Raw genomic sequence first — 26,180 nt, forward strand, 5'->3', positions numbered from 1 at the left:
TTAGATTGTATGGCGCTAGTCAGCTGGATTCATTTGTGCTCAACCCAGAGCCCGAGGGGTCTCGGTGTTGAAGGACTATGGAAATGAAAATCCCCTTTCCTACACCCTCTTCATTTTCCAAAGATCATAATACAATGGGTAAGCATCTGGCAGTAGGGAAGTCAATTACAGACCTCATGGTGGAAGAAAAGTATTCAAAATAGTTCAGCAATGTCTTGCTCTTTCCCTACGTTATCCAACCCACACTGGACTACTCACTGTTTCCTGAACAGGCCTTGTGCTTTGTTTCCTACATCTACTTATGCAGTCCACTTCTAGAAGTATACGGAGACCTTCCCCTCTGAAAATCCTACCTCTCTGCCTAATTCAGATTTTAACTTTTCCTCAAAGCCTGTCTAAATCATTCAGGATACTCTCCCTCATAAGAACACTCACAGCGAACTCCCACCTTTTCAGCACTTACTGTATGCTATATTATAAGCACCTTTCAACTTATAAGCTATATTATAACACCTTTCATGATTGTCATGTCTCTGAAAACAGGGATGCTTTTTGGTGTTTTATTTGGTCTCCATGCATAATATTCAGTATGTTTCCTTATACATATATAATCAGTAATTGATTATACAATACAACTTTGGATTGTGAGTCACTTGTTCTGCGAGTGTTCCGCAAGACAGGCAGACGTCTCTAATAAATTTTAATTTGATAAATGAGTGAGGTCTTGCGATATGTAGTATGCAACACCAAATGTCACATGATCACAACTGAGCCAATGGTTCTTGAAATTCGCTTTGATAGACAAGTGGTTAGGATTATAAGCATGTTTCTGGGACAAATTATGCTTGCAAACCAATTTTACTGTATATTGAATGAATGAATTTTTTTGAGAGAGGGAGAGAGAGCCCGTGCATGCACACAAGTGGGGGAGTGGCAGGGGGAGAGAGAATCTTAAGCAGGCTCTATGGACAGCCCAGCGCAGAGCCCAATGCAGGGCTCTATCCCACAAAACCTGATATCATGACCTGAGTCAAAATCAAGAATCGGGCACTTAACTGACTGAGCCACCCAAGTGGCCTGAGTGAACGAACTTTTTAAATGTGGCTTTAAAATATTCAATTTAGCAAAGCAACATTAAAGGAAATATATTTTACATTTTTGTATGGGGGAAGGTAAGGGAAATTATTTGCAACGTGTAGGGTTTTAATAGTATGCATAAAGAACTGATTTCAATTGATGAGAATAAAAGAACCACCTGGAAAATGGGCAAAAAAACCTTAAAATACAAGTAAAAAGAAAGAATACAACGTGGAGGAGTGGATGAAATAGATGATGGGGATTAAGGAGTACACTTGTGATAAGCATCCAGTGATGTATGGAAGAGTTGAATCACTATGTTGTATACCTGAAACTAATATTACACTGTATGTTAACTATACTGTAGTTAAAAATTTTCAAACATTAAAAATATAGATGCTTAAGTGCAAAACTCCATTATGCAAATAACTGAGATGCCACTTGTCACCTATCATAGTGGCCATCACAGAAAGCACTGTAGTTGTCAGTACTGGCAAAGTTGTGGGGAAATAAATCCTGTCCTATTCTTGGTGCACGGAATATGAATGGACACTACATTTTCAAGGGGCAGTTAAGCAAAACCTATCAAAAGCCTAGCCTAAACTCTTACTTGTACCTTCCCTTGGTTCATTCACATACAAGTGCCTATTAAGCCCTCAGCTCTAGAGTAAGACAGGATCCATATTCTCAGCACTTTTGTTCTAATTAGGCAGGTTTTTAGATGGAGACTGAAATCTTGAAAATTTTTACACTGAATTTTTAGAAATGATGGAAAGCAAAAAGAATTTATACCAGATACTAGATTTACCTCTGTTTTCTTTCATAATAATGAAAAGTAAACCATGTATGTTTATGAGTGGGTAAAATCTCAGGTTATAAATCCAGTTCCTTCTGTGTCCTCCTAGCAGATACACTGGAAGCTTAAGTTGATCACCTGTCGTGGTCGCCACAAAGAAGGCCGTATTCATTTTGACAATGCTCAGTTCCTTAGAAACCTGTCTTCTGTGGTCCTCCCTGCCTCCTCCAACTGTTTGTTCCCAGTTTTAGTATCTAGATCTCTGAAGATTATCTTTTTCCACATCCCCACCCCCAGTCCTCCTAAATTTTCTCTTAGTCAATAGCACATCTATTCCTTCTAGTAAGACTCATTCTTGATCCCTCTTGAACAACCCACTTCCAAATCTCTGCAAATCCTGACAGCTTTACCTTCAAAACGTGTCATTGGTGTAACCATTTCTCTTCTGCCCCTGCTCTGGCCACAGCCCACAGTTATCCCTCACTCCCATTGCTGTTAATAGCCAGCTAATTGGCTTCCCTTGATTTGCTTGCTCTCTGGCCAAAATCCCTGAATGGCTTCCATTGTTCTCCCTACTTCCACACCCTGCCACCCACATCCATGTTCTTCAAACACTTAGTGTTTCCTCCCAGGGCTTGTGCACTTAACTGTTTCCTCTACCTGGAAACTTCCCCCAGACACCTGCAGTCTGACTTCCTTCAGTCCCGGCTGACAAACCACTTCATCAAGAAGTGTTCCCCTAAACTCCCCTAAAGTGACAATTCCTCAGCACATCCCACCCCGCTTCTGCCTTATTTTTCTCCATTATATATCTGTGTACATTATGTATCCATTTCTCCCTATATACTATAATATTTGTTGGCAGTGTCTACCTCCCTCCCTCCCAACCTTATTAGAGCATAAGCCCTGTAACGGCAAAGACTTAGTTTTGTGAAGAGTGCCTGGTATATAGCACATGCTTTTAAAAATGTGTTCAATGGATGGATAGACCATTATTTCCAGACCTGTAGTAATTCGTATTCCTTTCTCTGGATATCTACCCTATGTCAATGTCTGAAAATGTGATAATCCTTACCCTTGGCGATGCAAAGTGCAGTGAACCTACATCCCTGGACCTGAGTATTCTACTTATGTTAATAGAGCCTGTAATGGCAATCACTTTCTCCTCCTTCCCCTCCTCCTCCTCCTTTCCTCCTCCTCCCCCTTTCCTCCTCCTCCCCCTCTTCCTCTTTTTTCCTTCTCCTTCTTTCCTCCTCCTCCACCCCCTTGAAGAATTCAGGTGTCCTTTGCAAAGAATCCAAAAATACTTGAAAGAAACAAGTCTCTTGGATTTGAATTCACTACCCCAGGATCCCTAAAGAAAAACTAGCAATTCAATTGCCCTAGCCAATTACCTATGCTTTTCCTAACTTTGCCATTCCTGCATACACAATGCAATGTGTGCTGGGCAGTGAGGGGGATATGAAAATAAAACGTAAACAGAGTCTGTCCTAAAGGTTCTCCCTGTTAAGATGATGCACATAGCAACTGGGATACATGCTCTGACGTAGTTAAGTGCCCTAAAAAAGATACTGATTATTGTACCAGTTCAGGGGGAAATACTACAGCTTATTTGAAGGAAGGCATTTGAGCTAAGTCCTTAAGATTTGGACATAGAAACAGTCTTCTAGAATCTAGTCAAAAGGAAAAGCTAAAGCAAAAGAATGGATTGGGTAAGCACCAGAAATAGTCACTAATCCCATTTCACTGGAAGATATATATTGGGGGGGGGGGGGGGAGAATGGCAAAAGGTGAAAGATGAAAAACGTTATTTAGAACCAAAGGTGTAGAACTTTGAATGCCAGCCTGACAAACCATATGTGTTGGAAATAAGAGTTATTGAAAGTATCTGGGAAACAACATCCTTAGTTGTTGCCTTAGGATAATGAATCTGGTGGCTGTGAAGAAAAGCTTTGACAAGGCATGAGGGGTGGGGGCGGAGCTGGAACTAAGGAATACAGTTTAGGAGGTCAGTACAATTATCCAGCCAAAATTATTCAGCTTGAGCAAGTGCAGTAGCAGTTAAGAATAGAAAAGCAGGAAATCACAAAAGATATGGAGGTACAAAATTTGGCATTGGGTTGAAGGATTTCAGAATGAAGCAAAGAAAGGGTAGGCAGTGGTGGATGTGGCTTTTGAGTCAAGGTAGCCTCACTGCAGAAATAGAAACTCCAGGGGCACCTGTGTGGCTCAGTCGGTTAAGCATCTGACTCTTGGTTTCAGCTCAGGTTAGGTCTCACGGCTTGAGCCCCACATAGGGCTCTGTGCTGGCAGTGCTGAGCCTGCTTGGGAATCTCTCTCTCCTTCTCTCTCTGCCCCTCCATCACTCTCTATCTCAAAATAAATAAATAAAAACTTAAAAAAAAAAAAAGAAGAAGAAGAAGAAGAAAAGAAATAGAAACTCCAGGAGTTGAAAAGCTTGCTTGGAAGGAGTTCCAAATATCTTGCATTTTAGATGCCAAAAGATGTTAAATAGACATTGCTCTCAGTATTTAAAATTAGGGAGATGTGTGAGGCATCCGCACAGAAGTAACCAATGAAATTGTGAGTTTGCGGGAAGGTTTAGAGAAGAGAGGCAATGAATATGAATGTGTGAATATGGGTATATTAGGTAGATTCTAGAAGTCTTTGAAAGTCCAGAAGAAGAGCCAGTGAACGTAGATTAGGATAGCTGAAATGAAGCAATTAAGAGACTCAATAGAAAACACTGACAAGAATTAAAAAAATAATTTTGAGTAAACAATGAAAACTGTACAACGTACTCTGTCCCCAGCTAACCACCTCTCAGCAACATACATCACCAAAGGTTGGGTTCTGGAGTGCCTTCTACCTTTTTTTGAACAATGGGGATTGAACTGTCATTTTTATTTCCTAACAACATTGTTAGAATACTTGCAGTATAATTAGTTTAACCAGGGATGTTTAAAATAAGACCTTATGGGGCACCTCAGTGGCTCTGAAGGTTAAGCTTCAGACTTCTGATCTTTGAGCTGATAGCATGGAGTCTGCTTGGGATTCTCTCTCTCTCTCTCTCTCTCTCTCTCTCTCTCTCTGCCCCTTACCATCTGGTGCTATCTCTCTCCCTCTCTCTCTCAAAAAATAAACTTAAAAAAACAAAATTAGACCTTATGGGGCACCTCAGTAGCTCTGAAGGTTAAGCTTCAGACTCCTGATCTCTGAGCTGTTGACATGGAGTCTGTTTGGGATTCTTGCTCTCCCTCTCTCTCTCTCTCTCTGTGCCCCTCCCCAACTGGTGCTGTCTCTCTCTCTCTCTTTCTCCAAAAATAAACTTACAAAATAAGACCTTAGGCGGCACAAGTAAATTTAAAATAGACACACATACATTGATGCAAAGAGCAGTCTTTCATAAATTTACGCCTTTAATAACACTGAATTTGAACTCTTCCCTGGGTCCATTTATAATGAGAATTAATCTAGACTTGCATTTCTCCCGTCCCTCACATTTATTTTCATTCCTACTCAATTTGTGTTGTTCACAAAGCATGCCAAGTGCCCTGCACAGCACACAGAAAATGTTTCCCTAACCAGTAGGCTCATTCATGCGCACGCCTAGATTTGAGTTTAATAGTATAATTAGAACCCTATAAATTATTGCATTAGAGCCCGGAAGAGCATTTCTTTCACCATTAATTGACACATCAGGTCTTTGCACCGAATATATATTATCTGAAAGGAAATGTTTGATTTTAAAATCAGACAGGGTTACCTGGCCTTACTTCGTTTCGCTAGTCTTGCTAGAGTCCCGAGTGTCCTTTGTGAAAAATGTACTTTCAGTAAAGTACATTTAATTTTTTTTTTTTTTTTTTTTCAAGAAAGACTTCCATTTTTCCCCCCACCTAGCCTGGAGCATATTATGGACAGTGCCAATCAACAAAACAGTAGCTCTCCAGCTAGAGAGTGCACTCCATCGTCAACCTTCGCAAGCTCTTCATAACCTCAGCTCTGTTTGGAAGCGAGGGTCGCTTTCCTCCGCCCTCCGCCGGGTCCCCCCAGCGTCCTCCCGATCCCTTCTGTCTACGTCCCAGTGTCGCCAACTACAGCGGCGGAGGGGAGCCTCCCAGAGTAGCTGGGGGCGGAGGGAGGGGGCGCGGGCAGAGGGGCTGGGATGGGCGGACACAAGGCGCCGCGCGGAGGTGGCGGACACCCCGCGCGAAGCCCACCGCGAGCGCGCGGACGCCGAGACGGGGGCTCCCGAGAGCGCTGCGTTGTTGGGGGGCTCGGGGCCGCCTGCGTGGACCTTGTCCGCACGCTCTCGCCGCCTCCGCCCGGCTGCCCAGCTCGCTCCCCGCCTCTCCCCACCCTCCAAGAGCCGTTGGTACAGTCCCGCTGACTCCGAGAGCTTAAAAAGGGCCGGGGCCGCCCAAGCCAGCCGATTTGGTCCTGATTTGTGTGCGCGGCGCGTCTCCTGCGATCCCGGATCCGCCACGCCGCTGGAGAACGTCGGGGGGCGTCTCTTGCCGTCTTGGTGGGGGGCGTTCCTTCGGCTGCGGCGCTCGAGCGTGTGTAGCCGTCCAGCCAGCAGCTAAGGCCCCTCGCCGCCGGCTCCTCGGGTCGCTCAGCTCCCGCACCGGAGAGCCGCGCGCGCCGCCCGCTCGGCGAGGGATGGAGCAGACCGAGGTGCTAAAGCCGCGGACCCTGGCGGATCTGATCCGCATCTTGCACCAGCTTTTCGCCGGCGAGGAGGTCAACGTGGAGGAGGTGCAGGCCGTCATGGAAGCCTACGAGAGCGACCCCGCCGAGTGGGCAGTGTACGCCAAGTTCGACCAGTACAGGTGAGCGCGCCCTAGCCCTGGCCGCGGGAGCCCCGGCGCGGGATCCCGGTCCGAAGAGGGATCCGAGGGCGCGGCGGAGGAGGGGTCTGGCCGCTCCGGGCCCGCCGCTCGTCAGCCTTTCCCGCACCCCCCGCGCTACGCCTGCTCGCCCGCGGCTCGGCGCTTTGGGCCAAACGTGGATCATCCCCGCCTGGCCGGAGACTGCGGCAGGCTCCGGGTGCGGAGGCCACCGCGCGGCCGCAAAGGGTTTTGTCCTCTTCGTGCCGGTGCACCGCCTTCTCCGGGCCCCGGGAGCACTGCCCTGCCCTCCGGCGCAGTCGCTCGCCCTGGCCGCCGCGGCGCGGGGTGGGGGGACCCCCGGTGGCCCCAAGCACTCATTCTCCGCCGGGCCCGCCGCCCGGGGGGGACCGACTGGCCGGAATGTCGGAGCGTGTCCCCGGGAGACAGGGGTGGCGGCTGGAGGACTCGATTTCCCCCCGCCAGTTCTCCATCACTCGATCGCCTGCAGCCAGGCACCTGCCAACGCGCATTTTTTTTTTTTTTTTGCCGATAGAAAATAGCGTCGTGGGGTTCCCAGCTGCTGCTGTTTTTCAACTTGTGCCGCCCCTCCCAAACCCATTTAACTTCCCGGACTGCGGGTTTGTTTCAACCCACGATCAGGGGTGTGCGTTGAAGGGCTGCTTCTGTTTGAGCCCTCCCAAGCAGTTGTGCTTTCTCGAATCCTCAGTTCTGAGGCCCTCTGGAATGTCAGTTGGAGACCGCTGCCTTTGCCACATGTGATGGAGCAAGGGGGCCCGTGGCAGCCCTCGCTTGGTGGTACCAATACAAATGAATCTCCCTACCAGTCGTCCGGGGCCAGAGGTAAACCTGAATCACCCTGAAGGGTGAGGGTTTCTTTGCCGACGGGCAGCTCGCGCTTCAGTCTTTATGGTTAGTCGGGCTGAGGGTAGGGAGAGGAGGATCCCTGAAAGATCAGAATAAACCGAGATTGTGTTCCTTGGGAACAGTTTTTGTTAGTCCCCTCACCTAAACATAGCGTGTTTGTCAGCAAGGGCAGTTTCCTCTGCATTTTAGGGCTTGAAATAAAAATGTGAAGCCTTTGTAAGATCCCATTGGCTGCTTGCAGTGGCTCCAGGAAATTCCTTCGGTTCCTATCCTGAAGTGGTTGCCAGTAAAGCTACCGGAGGCCACTTTTTAATTTTGCCACCAGCTCCAAGTAAGCGAGGGCTTATTATGACCCAGATACTTCTTACCTTATGCTTGTATTAACTCATGCACCTCATGACAGCCCTGTGAGATAGGTACAATTTCTTACCCTTTTTTTTTTTTTTTTTTTACAGATGATGAGTGGTAGGCATTAATAAAAAGGTTGGAGATTACCTGCGTCAGGTCATACTTCTATCAGGTAGCAGCTCCAGGATTCAAATTAACGTTGTTGTCCCACAGCCCAGAGCCCTTCCTCCAAACAACTACTAAACTTACTGCAGACAGATGATGTGGTAATAGTTTGCTTTCAGGGTAGATTATTGATCAAGTGAAATTCATCAACCAGGGTAGGCTGAGGGCTCTTTATCTATAGAACAATGCCATTTCCCCAGGCTTTGAGTTCATCTTGACTGACAAGCTCTAATTAAATCACTTGAGATGCAAGCATTTGGATTGATCTATTGCATGGGTATGCGGGGCGCAACTAATGAAGATAAATGGGTGGGCATTTGGAGAAAGGTAGGAGAGCAGAAATCATTTGGGCAGTATTTGTGTGTGTGTGTGTGGAATAGGTATCCTAGCACTGCAAAGGATTCTGATCTCTGACCTTGGGAAGGCCAGTACAGAAGAACCAGGACAGAATATGTTCCAGTGTGGGGCACCTGGGTGGCTCAGGGGGTTAGCACTGGACTTCTGCTCGGGTCATGGGTTCATGTCAGTTCGTAGGTTCACGTCAAGCTCTGTGCTGACAGCTCAGAGCCTGGAGCCTGCTTCAGTTTCTTTGTCTTCCTCTCTGTCTGCCCCTCCCCCTGCTGGCGCTGTGTCTCTCTCTCTCTCTCTCAAAAATAAACACTACAAAAAAAAAAAAAATTAAGAATATATTCTAGTGTGAGCCAGACAGTAATTTCTCTGGGAACAGTCCCAGAGAAGCAAGAGGGGGCCCCCTAAGACTGGTAGAGGGAGAAAGAGTCTGTGTGTGTGTGTGTGTGTGTGTGTGTGTGTGAAACAAAATGTAGTTTATTGTGAATTATAGGCTGTGTGCACAGCCTCTTGGTAGGTCCTCAAGGGCTACAAATTTAGGATGACTGACATCTGAATAGCACTTACTAATCCACTCTCTCCCTCTGCCAGTACCTGGCTTCCTGCCTTGCTGGAAGAAAGGGGAGGAAGGAGCATTAGGGACATAAGTGAACAGATGACTCTGTGATCAAACAGTACCCCAAATATGGGGTAAAGATTTCTTCTCTTAAAAAAATAAATCTAAATTTAAAAAAATAAAAAAATAAATAAATCTAAATGAATGTCATAATTATCAAACTTTACTAATTAGATGGTATGGGTGATACCCCCCCCCCTTTTTTTTAAATGTTTATTTACTTTTGAGAAACTGAGACAGCATGAGCAGGGTAGGGGCAGAGAGAGAGAGAGGGAGACAGAATCGGAAGCAGGGTCCAGGCTCTGAGCTGTCAGCCCAGAGCCCTGCCCAGGGCTTCAGCTCCTGGAGGGCAAGATCATGACCTAAGCAGAAGTCCCTGGCTTAACTGACTGACCCACCCACGCACCCCTGGATGGTACCCCTTTGATCCATAGAAACTTGAAAGTGGGTTGTTGTGTTTTTTTGGGTTTTTTTTTCCCTGATGATGGGCTTGTGGTGGTTTTGACTTGGGATTTTTTTGAGGGGGCCAGTTGCTGGCTTCTCCTGGAAAAGTTTGAGTGTTACTTACTATGCTCATGTAAATTTCCTTTGTTGTATACTTAAATCAATCCCCACCCTATTTGTGGAGGACTTTAAATCATGAGTGCTTTTGAATGTGGTTTGTGTCTGGGCTATCGCAAAAATTATGGAGAAGTCTAAAAACAACTGTATAATGAAACCTTGTTTCTTATGGTTTACCTTACAAGAGAAAAAAGAAAGCAATAGCAACTTTTTTGCATATACAGCAGCAATGCACTCTGCAAATACCTCTGTGAGAAACTGACTCTTTTTATCAGCTCCAGACTGTCATGTGGAGAATCAAAGAATTTCCTTTTTTTCCCCGTTATCTTTTTTGTGCCATTAAATAAAACGGAACATCTATAAACATGGTGGTTCAAAATACAAAAAATGTCCAAAATGTTGAACTGTGAAAAATTATTTGTTTTCATTTGAAGTTGTTTGGAGGAGGAAATGTTAGCATTTGTCAACCGGCCATACTTTGTGACACACTTCTTTTTCCCAGTGCATATTTCATCAACCAGATTCAAACTTCTGAATACCTTCCTTTTAGGTATACCCGAAATCTTGTGGATGAAGGAAATGGAAAATTTAATCTAATGATTCTCTGTTGGGGTGAAGGACATGGCAGGTAATACAATTATTCATTTGCAGATACTTATTAATTCTCTGTTCCATCGTAAGGAAAGTACAGTGCCAGAATGGTCACAGGTCTTGGGAGCACTAACACATCTCATGTTACAATTATTTTGTTTACAACGTCCTAACAAAAATTCTTACGGGAATTAGGGTCAGGGAGTTAGGCATACACCCTGGGTGTCAAAACCAGCCCCCCAAAATGAGTAGTAAATCAAAGGATGTATGTAACCAGTTTAACTTCATCTCTGTCTTCTGTGGAGTTAAGTATATATGGAATTTTGCTAAAACTTGACCTTTGTGGTGCTTTAAGATATGCAATCAATTGCAGGACCAAAGACCAAAGTGTCCACATCTGGACCTAGAAAAGCAGTTCACCAGTTCAGAAAATTTCTTTCTGCGTCAAGTTAATTGTTGACTGTTAATTTTTTAGTTTTCTTTTTAATTTTTTATGTAGAGGGTAAGGCAGCTTAAACTAATTCCAATTCTTTGAAACTTGGTTCCTTCATTGGTCTTTAGTTGATACATTTGTGAGTTGCTATCTCTGTAAACAGATCCTTCTCAGGCTTTTGAGAATGGTACAAAAATTGCAGACCCATTTTTGATGGGAGAAAGAAAACCTGAATTTATGAGATTTGGGGCGAGTCAGGTCTATCTCGACATTTATTTACTCCTATGGAATGGAGTTGGTTGCATCCATTCTTTCAATATATTTTGAAAGTAGATTATATGTCAAAAGTTGGACTAGGCTCTGTGGGTTTAGGAAATGAGTTCTTACAGTTTTATGAATTCTTACAGTTTAATAGATTCAACATAGGCATTAAATGCTAATGACATATATGGCTTCCTATCTTTTAATCAACCCTACGGCTAATGCTACTTATTAAACTGAAATACCGTTTACGATTACATGAATAAATATTTCCTGCAAATCCAATGTCCTTTCTTTCTCCCTCCGTTATTGGGAGTTAATCACAGGTGGAATACTTTAAACCTACAAAATGTTAACATTATTACAGTATAACTTCTGGGTGTTAACATCCATATACATATCTTTTGTCCCTCGAAGGAAAAGAGAGAAAAGGCCTGGGGTGAGAAAAAAACACTATATGTTACATGATCTTACAAGTGAGACACAGTTATTGTAGATAATTATCTTTATTCTTTCCAGATTTTCCCTAATGTAATTGTATAATCAAGTTGTAGCCCAGCTTAACCAAGTTATTAAAAGCTATGTCTTGGAGAAGATAAAAATGCCATATGTACATTGCTATGAAAGCCATAGTACAGTAAAACCTTGGTTTGTGAATATAATTCATTTTGGAAACATGCGTATAATCCAAAGCACTTGTATATCACAGCCAATTTCAAGAACCATTGGCTCAGTTGTGATCATGTGATATGTACTGCAAGACATTTCTTGTTTATCAGGTTAAAATTTATTAGAAATGTTCACTCGTTGGGTCGCCTGGGTGGCTCAGTCGGTTAAGCGTCCGACTTCAGCTCATGTCATGATCTCACGGTTCAAGACTTCGAGCCCTGCGTCAGGCTCTGTGCTGACAGCTCAGAACCTGGAGCCTGCTTCATATTCTGTGTCTCCTTCTCTCTCTGCCCCTTCCCCACTCACACTGTGTCTCTCTCTGGCTCTCAAAAATAAACATTAAAAAAGAAAAATGTTCGCTCATCTTGCAGAGCACTCCTAGAACAAGTTCCTCGCAATCCAAGGTTTTACTGTATCTTATATGTCGCCCTGAACAATGTTAATTATAAATTGATGACCTTTACAAATACAGCTGAAGTGATTTGTGACCTGTCCTCATGATAGGATGTGGCGGGAAGCTCTGGGCAGACTTACTGCACGCGTGGGGCCTGGACCATTTACTGAGCTCAGTTGTCTCTTTGTGTATATATAGCAGCATCCATGATCACACTGACTCCCACTGCTTTCTGAAGATGCTGCAGGGAAATCTAAAGGAGACATTATTTGCCTGGCCTGACAAAAAATCCAACGAGATGATCAAGAAGTCTGAAAGAATCTTGAGAGAAAACCAGTGTGCCTATATCAACGGTAACATCCAACACCTTTCTTTCTTTAAGGGCGAGTGGGAAAAGCCTTGAACCCCCATCTGCAATATTGCTTACTTGCACATGTACAGCTGAATTTGGATCATGGAGTCGTGACTTCAGATACTTGGAAAATGGCCTAAAAAGCAGTTGGTTTTGTTTTTAAAGTTTTGCGTCTGAATTGGAATCACTTACTCAAAATATATGCACGTAGATTAGCGTCCACTGAAAAGGCATTTCCTGCCAAGTCTTAGGACAGTTAGAATCGAATATGAATTTACAAAAGTAGATTGTTTTAATAAGGGAGTGAGGCTATGTGGAAAATATTAGTCTTTGTGTTAGAAACGTTCTGGAAACAATTAGAAATGTGAGCTATAGTCCTTGTTTATAAAATGTATACAGCATACTTAAGAGTATTCTCAAGGGAGCTTTTACAAAGCACGTTATTTAGCAGTGATTTCTAGCTCTCTAACCAAGAATTCATTCTTTTTCCTAAAGGTGATTTGGCAGAGCCAAATGCTTTTCAAGAACAGTCTGTGATTAACATCTGTATTTTTTTTTTTAATGTTTATTTATTTATTTTGAGAGAGAGAGAGAGAGACTGCGAGCAGAGGGTGGGGGTGTGGACAGAGAGAGAAGGAGACACAGAATCCGAAGCAGGCTCCAGGCGCTGAGCTGTCAGCACAAAGCCTGACGCGGGGTGGAACTCACAAACCTCGAGATCACGACCTGAGCCGAGTTCGGACATTTAACTGACTGAGCCACCCAGGTGCCCCTAACATCGTATTTCTAAAGAGGATAGTAACTTTCCAAATAGCCTGTTAATGATTATAGGAGATCATTTTTAATTCCCATTTAATAGATGAGATTGCCAACACATAGGAAGAATAAGTAATGCAGCCAAGGTCCCTCAGCTCTTAGTGCAAGTCAGGATTTGAACTCAAGCCATTCGATTCCAAAGACCATACTCTTAATTGGGATACTATCCCCATGATGTAAAATATTGCAGAGATTTTCTGGTCATGCAGCTGCTTCTTGTACCTTTTGTGGGTTTTTTTTAAGTTTATTTATTTATTTTGAGAGAAGGAGAGAGAGAATCCCAAGCACTGTCAGCGCAGAGCCTGTTGTGGGGCTCGAACTCACGAACCGTGAAACTGTGACCTGAGCCAAAACCAAGAGTCTGTGGCTTAACCAACTGAGCCACCCAGGCGCCTCGTTTCTTCTTATATCTTAAAGTCCCATTTTGGCTTTAATACTTGGCCTGAATTTGTTCATTAGTTTAAGAATGCAAGCCAGTTACAAAGGTCAGATTGTATGGGAACTTTTCTCTCCCATTCACAAAACACAGAGATGTTCATTTCTTAGGTGACAGGAAGCTTTTATTTAAGGCTTGCTGTATGTATAAGGCACACCAGATTTCCAAGAGCGATTTTGTTGCCTCTGTCACTCACAATAAAGCCCAGAGCCTTTCAGAATAAATACTTTCAGCTGGAGTCACAGAGTCTACAAAACTAGATTAGATCTTAAAGAATAAGTAAGCTTTTTTCAAGGGTCTTTGATGCAGAACCTACCAGAGCCAAGCAGTGAGTGACGCAGGGCAGGAATAAGGCTGGGGTACTGGTGTGTGCAAGCCACACTGTCCAAGGGGCAGTGACCGCCGTCCGTTTCCAGCCCTTTGTTCTGATTTCTTTTTCCACCAAAGTGGGAAATTCCCATTTTTATGGGAAATGTTGCCAATTGGTAAAATATTGGGTGGGATAAGCTGAATAGGTCTGTGGATGAATTTCCCGTAAGAGCAAAGGCCTCAAAAATTCAACCTTTGATTTTTACAGACGCAGGAGAAGGGGTGCAGGTGAATAGTGGTCAGCGGGAAGGATATTTCCTGCACAGGAAACAGTGTGAGGGCAGGGGAGGCACAATGATTGCAAAGAATGGTCTTGCCAGAGGGAAGAAGGGACAGTGGGCTTGGACAGGAGTAGTAGGAGAGTAAAGTGAGATCAGGGCCTGGGCCTCCCACGACCTGCTGATGTAAGAGCCTGCTTTGGTCAGTAGAATTCTGTCAGGAGTGTCTTGATGGATTCCGTAGCAGTATGCAACACAGGGTGGAGGAAAGAGAAAACTGGGACAAGGAGACCAAATTACTTATCGTAAAGGCACATGGTAGACATGTCTGGCGTCCATAACTACCACCAAGAAATATTCAAGGTTATTGTGAAAGATGGTACCCCATGGGCATAAAGGAAAGGAGGCAGAGGCGGATGGATGGACGGACAGATGGATGGATGGATGGATGCTGGGATTGTTAACAATAGGTATTAGACAGGAGTGTCCAGGGTTTCTCTAAAGGATGGTGGCTAGGATTTGTGGGGTCTGTGCTTGCAGGGTTGTACGGCTTGCATTGGGTAGCATACGCATGTGCACCTGGAGAAACAAATAATTTGCATAAGGGACAGTCATTCCTTAAGAAGGTGGAACTTGTGTTCAAGATTGTTCTTAAGCCAGCGTCTTATGAGCAGTAAGCTATAGAACCAAAGAGGTTGCACCTGTGAGAATTATGTCCCATTTTTGGAAGTGAGGAAAACTGCTGAAGATCCCAGAAGTTGTGAGTTGGGGGAAGGCGGTCTTGGCTATTATCTGGCCGGGAGGAGAACTTCAGTCTTCCGCTTAAAGGCTTTTCTGTTCTCTCTCGCAAGCTCGTGGAGCCAGATCATGAATCACAAATCATAAAAAAGGCACCAAATTGGGTGCCTACATTAACGACACAAATTACCCTGAATTCCTTCCTTGATTATTCTTTAAACTCTATCCTAACTATAAATTTCTTCTCAACATATTTTTAAATTGTTTTTGTCTTTTCTTTCTTTCTCCTTCCTTCCTTTTCTCCTTCCTTTTCTCCTTCCTTCCTTCCTTCCTCTCCCCCAGGGCCCCTAGACTTGCTTCAGTTTGAATTGGTTTGTTTCCAAGCCAGGGCTCAGCTGTCATCCTGGAGTACCTTCACATCATTCAGTCTTTCCCTCTGTTTCCTCCTTTTGCTGATACCCTTATTTCCTGATATGCTGTCTGCTTCCTTCTTGGTTCGTGCCCTTATTTTGGTGGAACATCTCCTCAATCTCATCTCCCTTGGTGAGAAAGGGTTCGTGGAAAGTAAATTTTTGAGACCTCATTCACCTGAAAGTCTCTATAGTCCATCGTTACAACATGATTGATATGGAATTAGGGCCTAGAATCTTCTCCCAGAACTATGAAAGGTAATCCCTTGACTTTCAGTTTCCAGTCATCTTTGTGAAAGCCTGCTGCCACTCTGATTCTTAAATCGTTCTATGAAACTATTTTTTTCTTTCTAGAAACTTTGGGATCTTCTCTTTTGTTATCTTTTCCTGTCCCGAGCATTACAGTCATGTCCCTTGTTTCACGACTCTCAGTCATTGTGTTGGGTACTCCGTGGGTTCTTTCATTCTGAAAACCTCTGTCCTTCTAATCCAGGAAATATTTTCAGGTTATTTCTTTGGGGTTTGGTTTCGTTCTATTTCTGAAACTCCTGTTGCTCAGTTAGGAAACCTCCTGAACTGGTTGTCTGATTTTTTTAAAGTCTTCTCCTGAGTAGTGTTTGTTCAGGTTGTTTTTTGGGAGGTTTGCTCTGGCCCTTTTTAATACTCGAGATCTTTTTTTTGTTGTTGTTGTTGAACATTTTAAATTAATTTCTGAGAGACAGAGAGCAAACGGGGGAGGGGCAGAGGGAGAGGAGGACAGAGAATCTGAAGCACCTTCAGGCTCTGAGCTGTTTTTAGCATAGAGCCCGACATGCAGAGCTCAGACTCATGAACTCTGAGATCATGACCTGAGTGGAAGTTGGATGCTTAACCCACTAAGCCACCCACGTGCTCCAATACTAGAGATCTTGCTCAAATATCTAGGGGCCTTGGCTGTGGGCTAATATTTGAAAACCAGGGACAAAAAAAAAAAGTTAACTGATAGCTCTGAACACAAGAATGGTGTCTGTCAACTGGCCTTCACTCTAGAATAATCTGGCAGAGCTTTTTCCTTGAGGAACAGCCAATGGCAGTGTTTTAAGAGCTTTATTCTGGAGCCATTCAGATTCTCTGAGAAGCTCCTTCGAATTTCCACCCTCCACCGGCTGAGAAAACAATCCTGTCTGGCAGCATTCCTGCAGCTAGGTGGTGAAGAAAGCAGGGATCTCACCGTTCAGTATGTTAAGTCACTTGTTTTTCACCTGGTATTCACCAGTCCTGAGTTCATGTATTCTCCTCCTTCTAGACTAGAGATCTCAGACTTATACTCTGGGGAATGGGGGAAAAGTGGTAAAAGAGATCAGAGCCTCTACTTAAATAGGCTTTTCAACCAGGTCTTGAATTTTTAGCCCTGCCTTCATCCTCATTTCCAGAAGTATCTGTGCTGCCAGTCCCTAAGCTTTTGAGACAGATACAGATTCAGATACAGATATTATATATTTATGTATACATGTTTATGATATCAAGATATAAGTGAGGTTATGGGTCGCCTGGGTGGCTCAGTCGATTAAGCATCCAACTTCAGGTCATGATCTCGCAGTCCATGAGTTCAAGCCCCTCGTCGGGCTCTGTGCTGACAGCTCAGCGCCTGGAGCCTGCTTCAGATTCTGTGTCTCCCTCCCTGTCCCCTTCCCCACTCATGCTCTGTCTCTCAAAAATGAAAAAAACTCTTTTTAAAGATAACAGTGAGGTTCATTTACATGTATATATTATGTGTATATAGATATGTAGATATATAGATATAGATATGATATCAGGATAGAAGTCAGGTTAATTTTTGGCTCTCCCCATGGGTAGCTAAGGATTTCTCTTTCTGTCCTTGGTAAAGCTATTCATGTTCTTTCAAGCTCTCAAACTTTTATTGATGCTTTATCTTGTCTCTCTTTTTTTTTTTTTTTTTTTTTTTGTCTTTGTGAATTGATGCCTTTTTAAAATTCTTCAGGTGTAATTGTAGAGGGGTTTCAGGAAAGTAGAGTACATGTCACTTACTATCTTAAACTGGAAAGTCCCTAGTGAGTAATTTCTGTTAATTCCAGCCTTATCAAATTGATTTACAGTCTTAGGAGGATGACAGATTTTCACCTGCACCTGTCATTTAAGCTCCTTCATCTGCTTTTCCTTCTTGGGTATTGTATAGATTCCATTGGTTTACATCGAGTAGAGAATATCAGCCATACAGAGCCTGCCGTCAGCCTTCACTTGTACAGCCCGCCTTTTGATACATGCCACGCCTTTGATCAAAGAACAGGACATAAAAACAAAGTCACCATGACATTCCACAGCAAATTTGGAATCAGGATTCCATTTGTAAGTATAATTTCTCTCTTCTCGGCCTAAGTGCATTGTCTGTTGGCAACATTACACACTGTATGCGTTGCTTGTTCTAGATATTGTTCGTATGTCTTGCTGTAAGTAAGTTTTCTCAAAGTGAAGAATGAGATGAACCTTAACTTGGTGCAAAGGCCCCTGACATCCTAATTCTTTTCTTCTTTGGAGACAACATGACAATGTTTTCAGTTTATTTAAAATGACGTAGATTTGGGGCACCTGTGTGGCTCAGCCAGTTAAGCATCCCACTTGGCTCAGGTCATGATCTCACAGTTCAGGACTTCGAGCCCTATGTTGGGCTCTATGCTGACAGCTCAGAGCCTGGAGCCTGCCTCGGATTCTTTGTCTCCCTGTCTGCCCCTCCCTTGCTCCCACGCTGTCTCTCTCTCAAAAATAAATAAATATAAAAAACATTTTTAATAAATTAATTAAATAAAATAATGTAAATTAGATGCAAAGAATTATTTACTGAGAAATTTAAAAATGTAAGCTCACTACTAAAGAAAATGTTTTTTCAGAGTGCCTGGGTGGCTCAGTCGGTGAAACATCTGACTCTTGATTTTGGCTCAGGTCATGATCTCGTGGTCTTGAGATCAAGCCCTGCATCGAGCTCCACGCTGAGCGGGGAACCTGCTTGGGGTTCTCTCTCCCTCTCCCTGTGCCCCTCCCCTGCTCACGCATGCAGCGCTCTCTCAAAAAAAAGAAAGTCCAGGAATGTCCAGAAATAGACAATGCGTGAAAATCCAATACTGGAAGCCATCCTTACAAATCTTAAAGCACAGCCTTGGAGGGAAACAAGGGCAGAAATTTCTCAGGTGATTGCCCCGCTTGGTTTTCTGCATTCTGATCCCCAAGAGATAGTCTTATCACAGGAATGAAACTACAGGGCTCCACTGCCAAAGCCAAGTTTACGTACGCTGCTAAAAAAACAGGACTCCTTAGGAACAAGCCGAAAAGGTCTTGTGTAAAAGATTCTTACACAACTTTCTTTCTTTCTTACAGACAGTTTCAGGATCCCTGGAGAACAACTAAGAAGCACCAGATCCTCTAAGGTTTTACTCTAAGGTCTGCTAAAAGTTTTGCCTTGGACAGGGAGGCCTCCCCACCATCTGCTGTCCAACAATACACCTTTTACAAAGCCAATACCTAGATCTACTACAAAGCAGACGCTAATTGTAAGGCATTGAGCAAGCAAATAGTGCCCTGAGCTACTGCAGAAGAAAAATCCCACTAAAGAGAAAATAAGCATCGTAATTGTAAGGGCCAAATCAAGTACTCTCTTGGTTTTATCCTCTAAATTTAGGGGAACCACGGTGGGAATGTCAATGAGGGATGCTTTTGGAAATGCTTTGGTCCCTGAACTGTAATTAGCAATAAATAAAAACAAGAAACCACAGATGTCAAATGCTCGCCTTGCTACTTGGAGGACTAAATGTAGATGCCTTTAGTATCCTTTGTATGTTCTTAACATTTGCAGAGAAATTTTTGGATCTATGGATTTTATTTTTTCAGTCTTACTTTACAAATTCCTGTCCTATACGTAGTAAGGTATTGTAGACAGAGAAAAACGTAAGGAACTTTGTCATTTGGTAACGAAAGGAAGGACAGAAGGTTTAGAAAAGTACACATACCCAAACACAAACCAGACCAAAAAATATTAAACTCCTGTCTAAATGTGCGCAGCGGTCATAGTCAAAGACTTTGTACTGCTCCTGAAATCGCCAAATAATTTTAATAAAACTGGATTTGAATACAATTCAGTGTTGTCTTTCTGTTTAACTTGATAAGAATTTCCTACAATTCATACTTTCTTAGATTTACATGAAGTACCAAAAGCACGACAAAAGATACTTTGATGGGGATGCCTGGGTGGCCCAGTCAGTTAAGGGTCCGACTCTTGATTTCAGCTCAGGTCATGATCTCATGGTTCGTGAGATGGAGTCCCATGTCAGGCTCTGCACTGACAGTGTGGAACCTGCTTGAGATTCATTCTCTCTCTCCCTCTCTCTGTCTCTCCCCTTCTGCCCAGGTCGTGTATTCTCTCGCTCAAAAATAAAAACTAAATTTTTAAATTTTTTTAGTGTTTATTTATTTATTTGTAATGTTTATTTATTTTTGAGAGAGAGACAGAATGCGAGTGGGTTAGGGGCAGAGAGGGAGGGAGACAGAAGCAGAAGCAGGCTCCAGGCCTCTGAGCTGTCAGCATAGAGCCCGACGCGGGGCTCAAACTCATGAGCTGTGAGATCATGACCTGAGCTGAACTCGGTTGCTCAACCGACTGAGCCACCCAGGCGCCCCTGTGTGTGTTTATTTTTGAGAGAGAGAGAGAGAAGGAGACAAAGAATTTGAAGCAGGTTCCAGGCTCTGAGCTGTCAGCACAGAGCCTGATGCGGGGCTCAAATTCACGAACCGAGAGATCATGACCTGAGCCAAAGTCGGATGCTTAACCGACTGAGCCACCCAGGTGCCCCTTAAATTTTTAAAAAAGATACTTTTATGGTCTAACCCTTACGGTTGTGAGAGTGCCAAAAAATGAGTTCAAAAGAGCTCACCTTTTTGTGTTTCACAGTTGTTCAGGAATTGCCCAGAAGTCCCAACCCCAGAGGCCCTTGGCTCTCTTAGGATTCACTGACATAAACAGTTTGGCCTGAGAATTGTGGGTGGATCTGTGGGTGTTCTGTAGGTGTTCAAATGTGAATTGGTCTCCAGCATTTAAAAATGAGATTTCCTAGAAGATGTAGATTTCTAGCTTCTTGAACACTTCTAGTTCCTTCTCGGCATTTTCACGGATGTCTGTTAGCTGGGCTCAGCTCTGCCTCCTGGATGGGACCACCTCTCCAGTCTGTGTCCGGCTTACCTGTCTCTCTGTTGATGTTACTTGCAGAGACCACATATGCGTTTCGGCTTTCTGCCCTGCTTCAGGCAGTCATATTAGGAATATCTGTCATAATCTTGGAATTCATTATCTCCAGAAGCTTAATTAGAAAGTAAAGTCCTTTGGGTTGCCTGGGTGGCTCAGTCGTTTGAGTGTCTGACTCTGGATTTTGGCTCAGGTCATGATCCCAGGATGGTGAGATCAAGACCCGTGCTGGGCTCCACACTGAGCCTGAAGCCTGCTTAAGATTCTGTCTCCCTCTCTGTCCCTCTCCTCCACTCACTCTCATGTGTGCATGCACACTCATTCTCTCTTAAAAAAAAAAAAAGTCCTTTGAAGATGGTTCTGTATTGGTCACTGTGTTGTTTACACCACACCACCATCTATAGAATTATTTACATCTTGCTTCCTCTCATTTAATGAGTGCTTACTATGTAGTAGGCATTGTTAACCAGTTGTCCAGACGTACTAACAAACTCCTGGAATGTTTCTTCATGAATTAGGTCCTATATTGGCTTTCTGCTGCTTGAATGTATTTCACTACAGACTTAGTGGCTTAAAGCAACACCAATTTATTATCCTACAGCTCCATGGGTCAGAAGTCTGACTTTCACGGCCTTAAAATCCATAATAACGGCAGGCTTGCATTTCCTTTGTGTGAGTTTTGTGTGGGGTCTGTTTTATTGAGTGTTTTCCCCCAGCTTCTAGAGACTAGCCGGAATGCCCGGCTCAGGATCCCCTTGTCCATCTTTAAGCCAGCAATGGCAGACTGAGTCCTGTATCTAGGCACTCTGACCCATTCTTTGCTACTCTTTCCTCACTCAAATAACCAGAAAGTATCTGTATCTCTAGATTGTACCCTTCCATCTGTAAAGTCTCTTGGCATGTGAGATAATGTATTTATAGGTGCTGGGGGTCAGGATGTGGATGTTTGGGGGGGGTCACCCTACCACAGTCTACCCCCCGTCTTCCCAGACAGCTATGTCCATCCCACATGCAAACTAGATTCACCCCATCCCAGGGTCCCCATCACAGTGTCAACTGAAAGTCCAAAATTTTGACCAAATCTCATCATTTAAATCAGGAATGGGTAAGGCTCTATCATAATCCCTGGGACTCCGTTGTTCCCCACATTTTGAATTGTTCAGCATGGTTTAGACATGTGCCAAATTCATCCAGCCAAGATGTTACAGAGCTAGGATTTGACCCCAAGCCACTTCCTTTAAAACTCCTTCTCAGGGCCTCTGGGTGGCTCAGTTGGTTAAGCAACCAACTCTTGATTTCAGCCCAGGTCATGGTCTCTTCTTGATCGTGAAATTGAGCTCCCCATCAGGCTCTGTGCTGAAAGTGCGCAGCTTGCCTGGGATTCTCTCTCTGCCCCTCCCCTACTCGTGCATTTGCTCGTACTTCTCTCTCTCTCTCTCAAAATAAATGAACTTTAAAAGAAAAAAGCAAAACCCAGCCACTCTCCATATGATTTCACTGAACCACTTAGGATTATCTGAAAAGTGTTCTTCCTTTTTTTCCTCCCTACCAATAAGATGGAAGCCCCAATGGTGGATTTCATTTACTGCCTTATCAGACCTTAGGTCAGACCTGACACAGAGCAGGTACTCAATAAATACGTATGAAGTGAATGAAAAAAGGCTTGGGGTGACTGGGTGGCTCATTGGGTTAAGCATCTGGCTTGGCTCAGGTCTTGATCTCATGGCTTGTGAGTTCGAGCCCTGCATCGGTACAGATCCTGCCTGGGATTCTCTCTTCCTTCGTCTCCGCCCCCTTTCCCACTCTCTCTCTCAAAATAAACAGACTTAATTAAAAAACTCTCAATCTCCTCATATAACAATTTTGCATTAATGTACCCCGATGCTGCGGTCGTTTCCTTGTGTTACCAAAACACGTGTTATATTATTTTCTGTTAAGTATGGAAATTCTGAGAATCATATTTTGAAGCCAGAGACTTCTTTCATTAGGCCCATGTCAGTGGCTTATCTTTTGGTGTGAGTTCATTGACTATGTACTTAGACAAACCAGTTGATGAAGAAAAGGCTTTTAGATACATTTCATGGGTGGGGACAGCATTAATTATCCCACTTAGCAATGGTGCCCAGCCTTTCTTTCTTTCTTTCTTTCTTTTTTACTGATTCACAGACCACTTTGAAAACCTCTGAATGAGAAAATTCTCTCTAGAAAGCCCAGCACACCATAAATTTGCATACAATTTCAGAAAAGATTCCTGGACCCTCCTAGGGTCTAGATTCCTAGATTCCTAGGTCCCTGGATCCCCATTAAAGAAGCTTGTCTTTTTTTTTTTTTTTTAAGATTATTTTATTTATTTTGAGAGCGAGAGAGCACATGAGCCAGGGAGGGGCAGAGAGAGAGAGAGAGAGAGAGAGAGAGAGAGAGAATCTTAAGCAGGCTCTACACTCTGAGCCTGATGTGGGATTTGATCTCAGAATCGTGAAATCATGACCTGAGCCTAAATCAAGAGTCAGACGCTTAACTGAGCCACGCAGGCGCCCCAGGAACCCTGTCTTACTGAGCCAAAGCTTGTGGGAAGTGATGGCTATTTGAGTTCATTTTCTGAGATAGGAGGGCATTGGCAAGCTAGGCTACTAGTTAACATTTTAAAAGTTACAAGGTGGGGGGACGGGGCCGGGGGGGGGGGGGCAGGGAGGAGGGGGGGAAGTTTCCAGGAAACACCAGAAACTGGTGCTACCTTGTCCCAGGCAGGTCCACATATTTCACAAGTTCTGTTCTCTTTGTTTCTAAAAACATGAAGGACATTTTAGACTTTCACAACTTTGTGTATCCAGTTGGTAGATGTTTTTTTTAAAAAGTATATATGGAAAAAAAAAAAAGAAAAGAAAAAGTGTATAAAATAGTGAAATAAGCCAGACACAGAAAAAAACAAGTATCGTATGATTCCACTCTTAGATAAGGACTTAGCCAATCCATAGAGACAAAAAATAGACTGGAGTTTCCTGGAGGGAAGGGGCTGGGGGGAGAGGGAGTGTTTCATGGGTACAGAGTTGGGAGTCATGAAAGTGATGTGCTTGGGCCGCCTTAGTAGCCCAGTCAGTTGAGGGACCAACTCTTGATTTCGGCTCAGGTCATGATCCCAGGGTCGTGGGATGGAGCTTCGTGTCAGAGTCTGTGCTAAATGTGGAGCCTGCTTAAGATTCTCTCTCTTTCTCCCTCTCTCTGTCTCTCCCTTTGCCCCTCTACTGTTTGTGCTCTTTCTCTCTCTCTAAAGTAATATACGTATATATATATTTAAGTATTTGTATAAAATATATATTTGGGTGCCTGGGTGGCTCCATCGGTTAAGCAGCTGACTTCAGCTCAGGTCATGATCTTGTGGCCTGTGAGTTCAAACCCCACATCAGGCTCTGTGTTGACAGCTCAGAGCCTGGAGCCTGCTTCACATTCTGTGTCTCCCTCTCTCTCTTTGCCCCTGTCTGCTCATGCTCTCTCTCTCTCTCTCAAAAATAAATAAACATTAAAAAAGTAATAAAATAAAATAAAAATAATAATAATAATAAAATAAAATATTTATATTAATAGATATTGATGTATATTACATAAATATTCATATAACATTCATATATTCTAACACAATGTAATTGTAATATAATTAAACATTAATATATTCATTTATATTATATAAATATATATTTATATTAAAATAAAATTATATATTTAGAAAATGATTTGCTTGTAGATACTGGTGATAGGTACACACCATTGTGAATATATCTGATGCCACTGAATTGTACTTTTGTGGCTGGTTAATATAATAAATATTATGTATATTTTTCCATAATTATGAATATTTTTACTGGTGAAACTTACAAAATGCCCCATCATGGAATAGGTTAAGGGGATTAAGAGTACACTCATTGTGGCACACAGTGGGGAGGTTGCTGCTGAGGAGAGGACAATGAAGGAATGAGTTTTAAAAAAAGGTACATTTATTGTGATGGGCACTGAGTAATGTATAGAATTGTTGAATCATTGTATTATACACCTGAAACTAATATAACACTGTATGTTAATTATACTTGAATTTTTTTTTAAGTTTTTACTTTTAAGGAATCTCTAGACACAATGTGGGGCTCAAACTCACAACCCTGAGACCAAGAGTCACATGATCTACCAACTGAGTATAAGGTGCCCTTATACTTGAATTTTTAAAAAACATCACTTCAAAGGCAGAGGAGTTGACAGATAGACTCATGGGTATTCCCCAAAGAAAGCTCTAATATCTTTCTTTTTTTTTTTTTCCAGAAAGCTCTAATATCTTTTAAAAAAAAGAGCAAATGTGAGGAAAAAATGCATACAGATACGTGTGTATGTTGAAATAGGTGAGACATATTGTCATGGAAAACATAAAGACATGAAAAGAATTTGGTGTGGGCAGCTGGCTGGCTCAGTTGGTAAAGCATCTAACTCTTGATTTCCACTCAGGTTATGATCTCCTGGTTCATGGGTTCAAGCCCTATGTCGGGCTCTGTGCTGACAGTGTGGGACCTGCTTGGGATTCTCTCTCTCTCTGTCTCTCTTGCCCCTCTCCCACTTGCACATCTGCACATGCGCTCTTTCTCTCTCTCAAAAAAAAATAAACTTAAAAAAAATTATATGGAGTTTCCCTCTTTAGAGGTAACCTATATTACCACTTTCTGTGTTTGCTTGTTTATTTTTTATCATTTATACGTAGGGTAACATTCTGAAGTCCACGTTGTACACTTACAAGGAGAGCTTTCCACACTGGAATACAAACATGTCCTTCGTTCTTTTGTAGCCACGGGTCATGGTATTTCCATCACACAAACGTACCCTGGTTTAGTTCACCAATCCCCTGTTACTGGACTTTGACATGATTTCCAGCCTTCTACAATTACAAACCGCTCCACAATGACAACCGTGTGCATAATGTCATTTCACAAGCATCAGTTGACACACTCCTTTATTACAAAGCAAACTAGATAACTCAGCCCCAGGAAATGAGGTGACAGCACAAGGTTGTGGCAAATTGCCCTGGCTGAAGAGTACCCCCACCGTGCAGGAGCTGTCCCCCAATGTCACTGCTTTCCATTTTAGGGCTTCCACCCTGTGAAGTGGTCACATGCATTCATGTGAAGCCTCCAATGCTCTCGGAAGCTTGAGACTCACAGGGATTACTTACCACAGGCAAGAAAGTCCACGTGTTCGTGAGAAAATTAATGATCCGGTCATGGTCAGTTTAGAATTCCTCCTGCGCTCAACGGGGGAGCCAATGCTTTCCTGATGTGGTCATTGAGTTTTGTTTTGTTTTGTTTTGTTTTTTTATCACTGAGCTTTTTGGGTCATGAAGATGTGAGAACAGGTGATAGCTTTGAAAAAACGCATCTCCAGTTGTTTAATGCGGGGGCATTTTGTTTCTTTTTCAAGTAATTCACAAAAAGACAAGTAATTCACAAGAAGAAGCTGTGAGAGACTCAGAGCTACTGAAACATGGTTCCAAACACTGAGTTAAACCAAAAGCAGTGGTCTGAGGGACATCCTTCCTTATACAAGCTCGAAAAGCAGTGGTCTGTTTAATATATTTATATTTATATATCCATACACTATAGTGATATGT

General features: G+C 43.1%; 1 protein-coding gene across 1 annotated transcript; it reads left to right on the top strand.

The window, feature by feature from the left end:
* The first annotated feature begins 6,285 nt into the window (after window positions 1–6,285).
* Window positions 6,286–19,438, top strand: CDO1 (cysteine dioxygenase type 1). The gene is made up of 5 exons (XM_058738662.1): window positions 6,286–6,705; window positions 10,179–10,256; window positions 12,175–12,329; window positions 17,492–17,661; window positions 18,685–19,438. Exons 1-5 carry the CDS (start codon window positions 6,536–6,538, stop codon window positions 18,712–18,714), a joined length of 603 nt encoding a protein of 200 aa, XP_058594645.1. The 5' UTR covers window positions 6,286–6,535; the 3' UTR covers window positions 18,715–19,438.
* The last annotated feature ends 6,742 nt before the right edge of the window (window positions 19,439–26,180 follow it).

The sequence above is a fragment of the Neofelis nebulosa genome, chromosome 1, assembly GCF_028018385.1.
Source record: "Neofelis nebulosa isolate mNeoNeb1 chromosome 1, mNeoNeb1.pri, whole genome shotgun sequence".
Taxonomy (NCBI): Eukaryota; Metazoa; Chordata; class Mammalia; order Carnivora; family Felidae; genus Neofelis; species Neofelis nebulosa.

Coding starts and splice junctions, on each gene's coding strand:
- CDO1 (XM_058738662.1), top strand. CDS start 6,536: ATGGAGCAGACCGAGGTGCTAAAGCCGCGGACCCTGGCGGATCTGATC. Junction 10,257..12,174: donor TGGGGTGAAGGACATGGCAG/GTAATACAATTA, acceptor GTGTATATATAG/CAGCATCCATGATCACACTG. Junction 17,662..18,684: donor TTGGAATCAGGATTCCATTT/GTAAGTATAATT, acceptor TCTTTCTTACAG/ACAGTTTCAGGATCCCTGGA.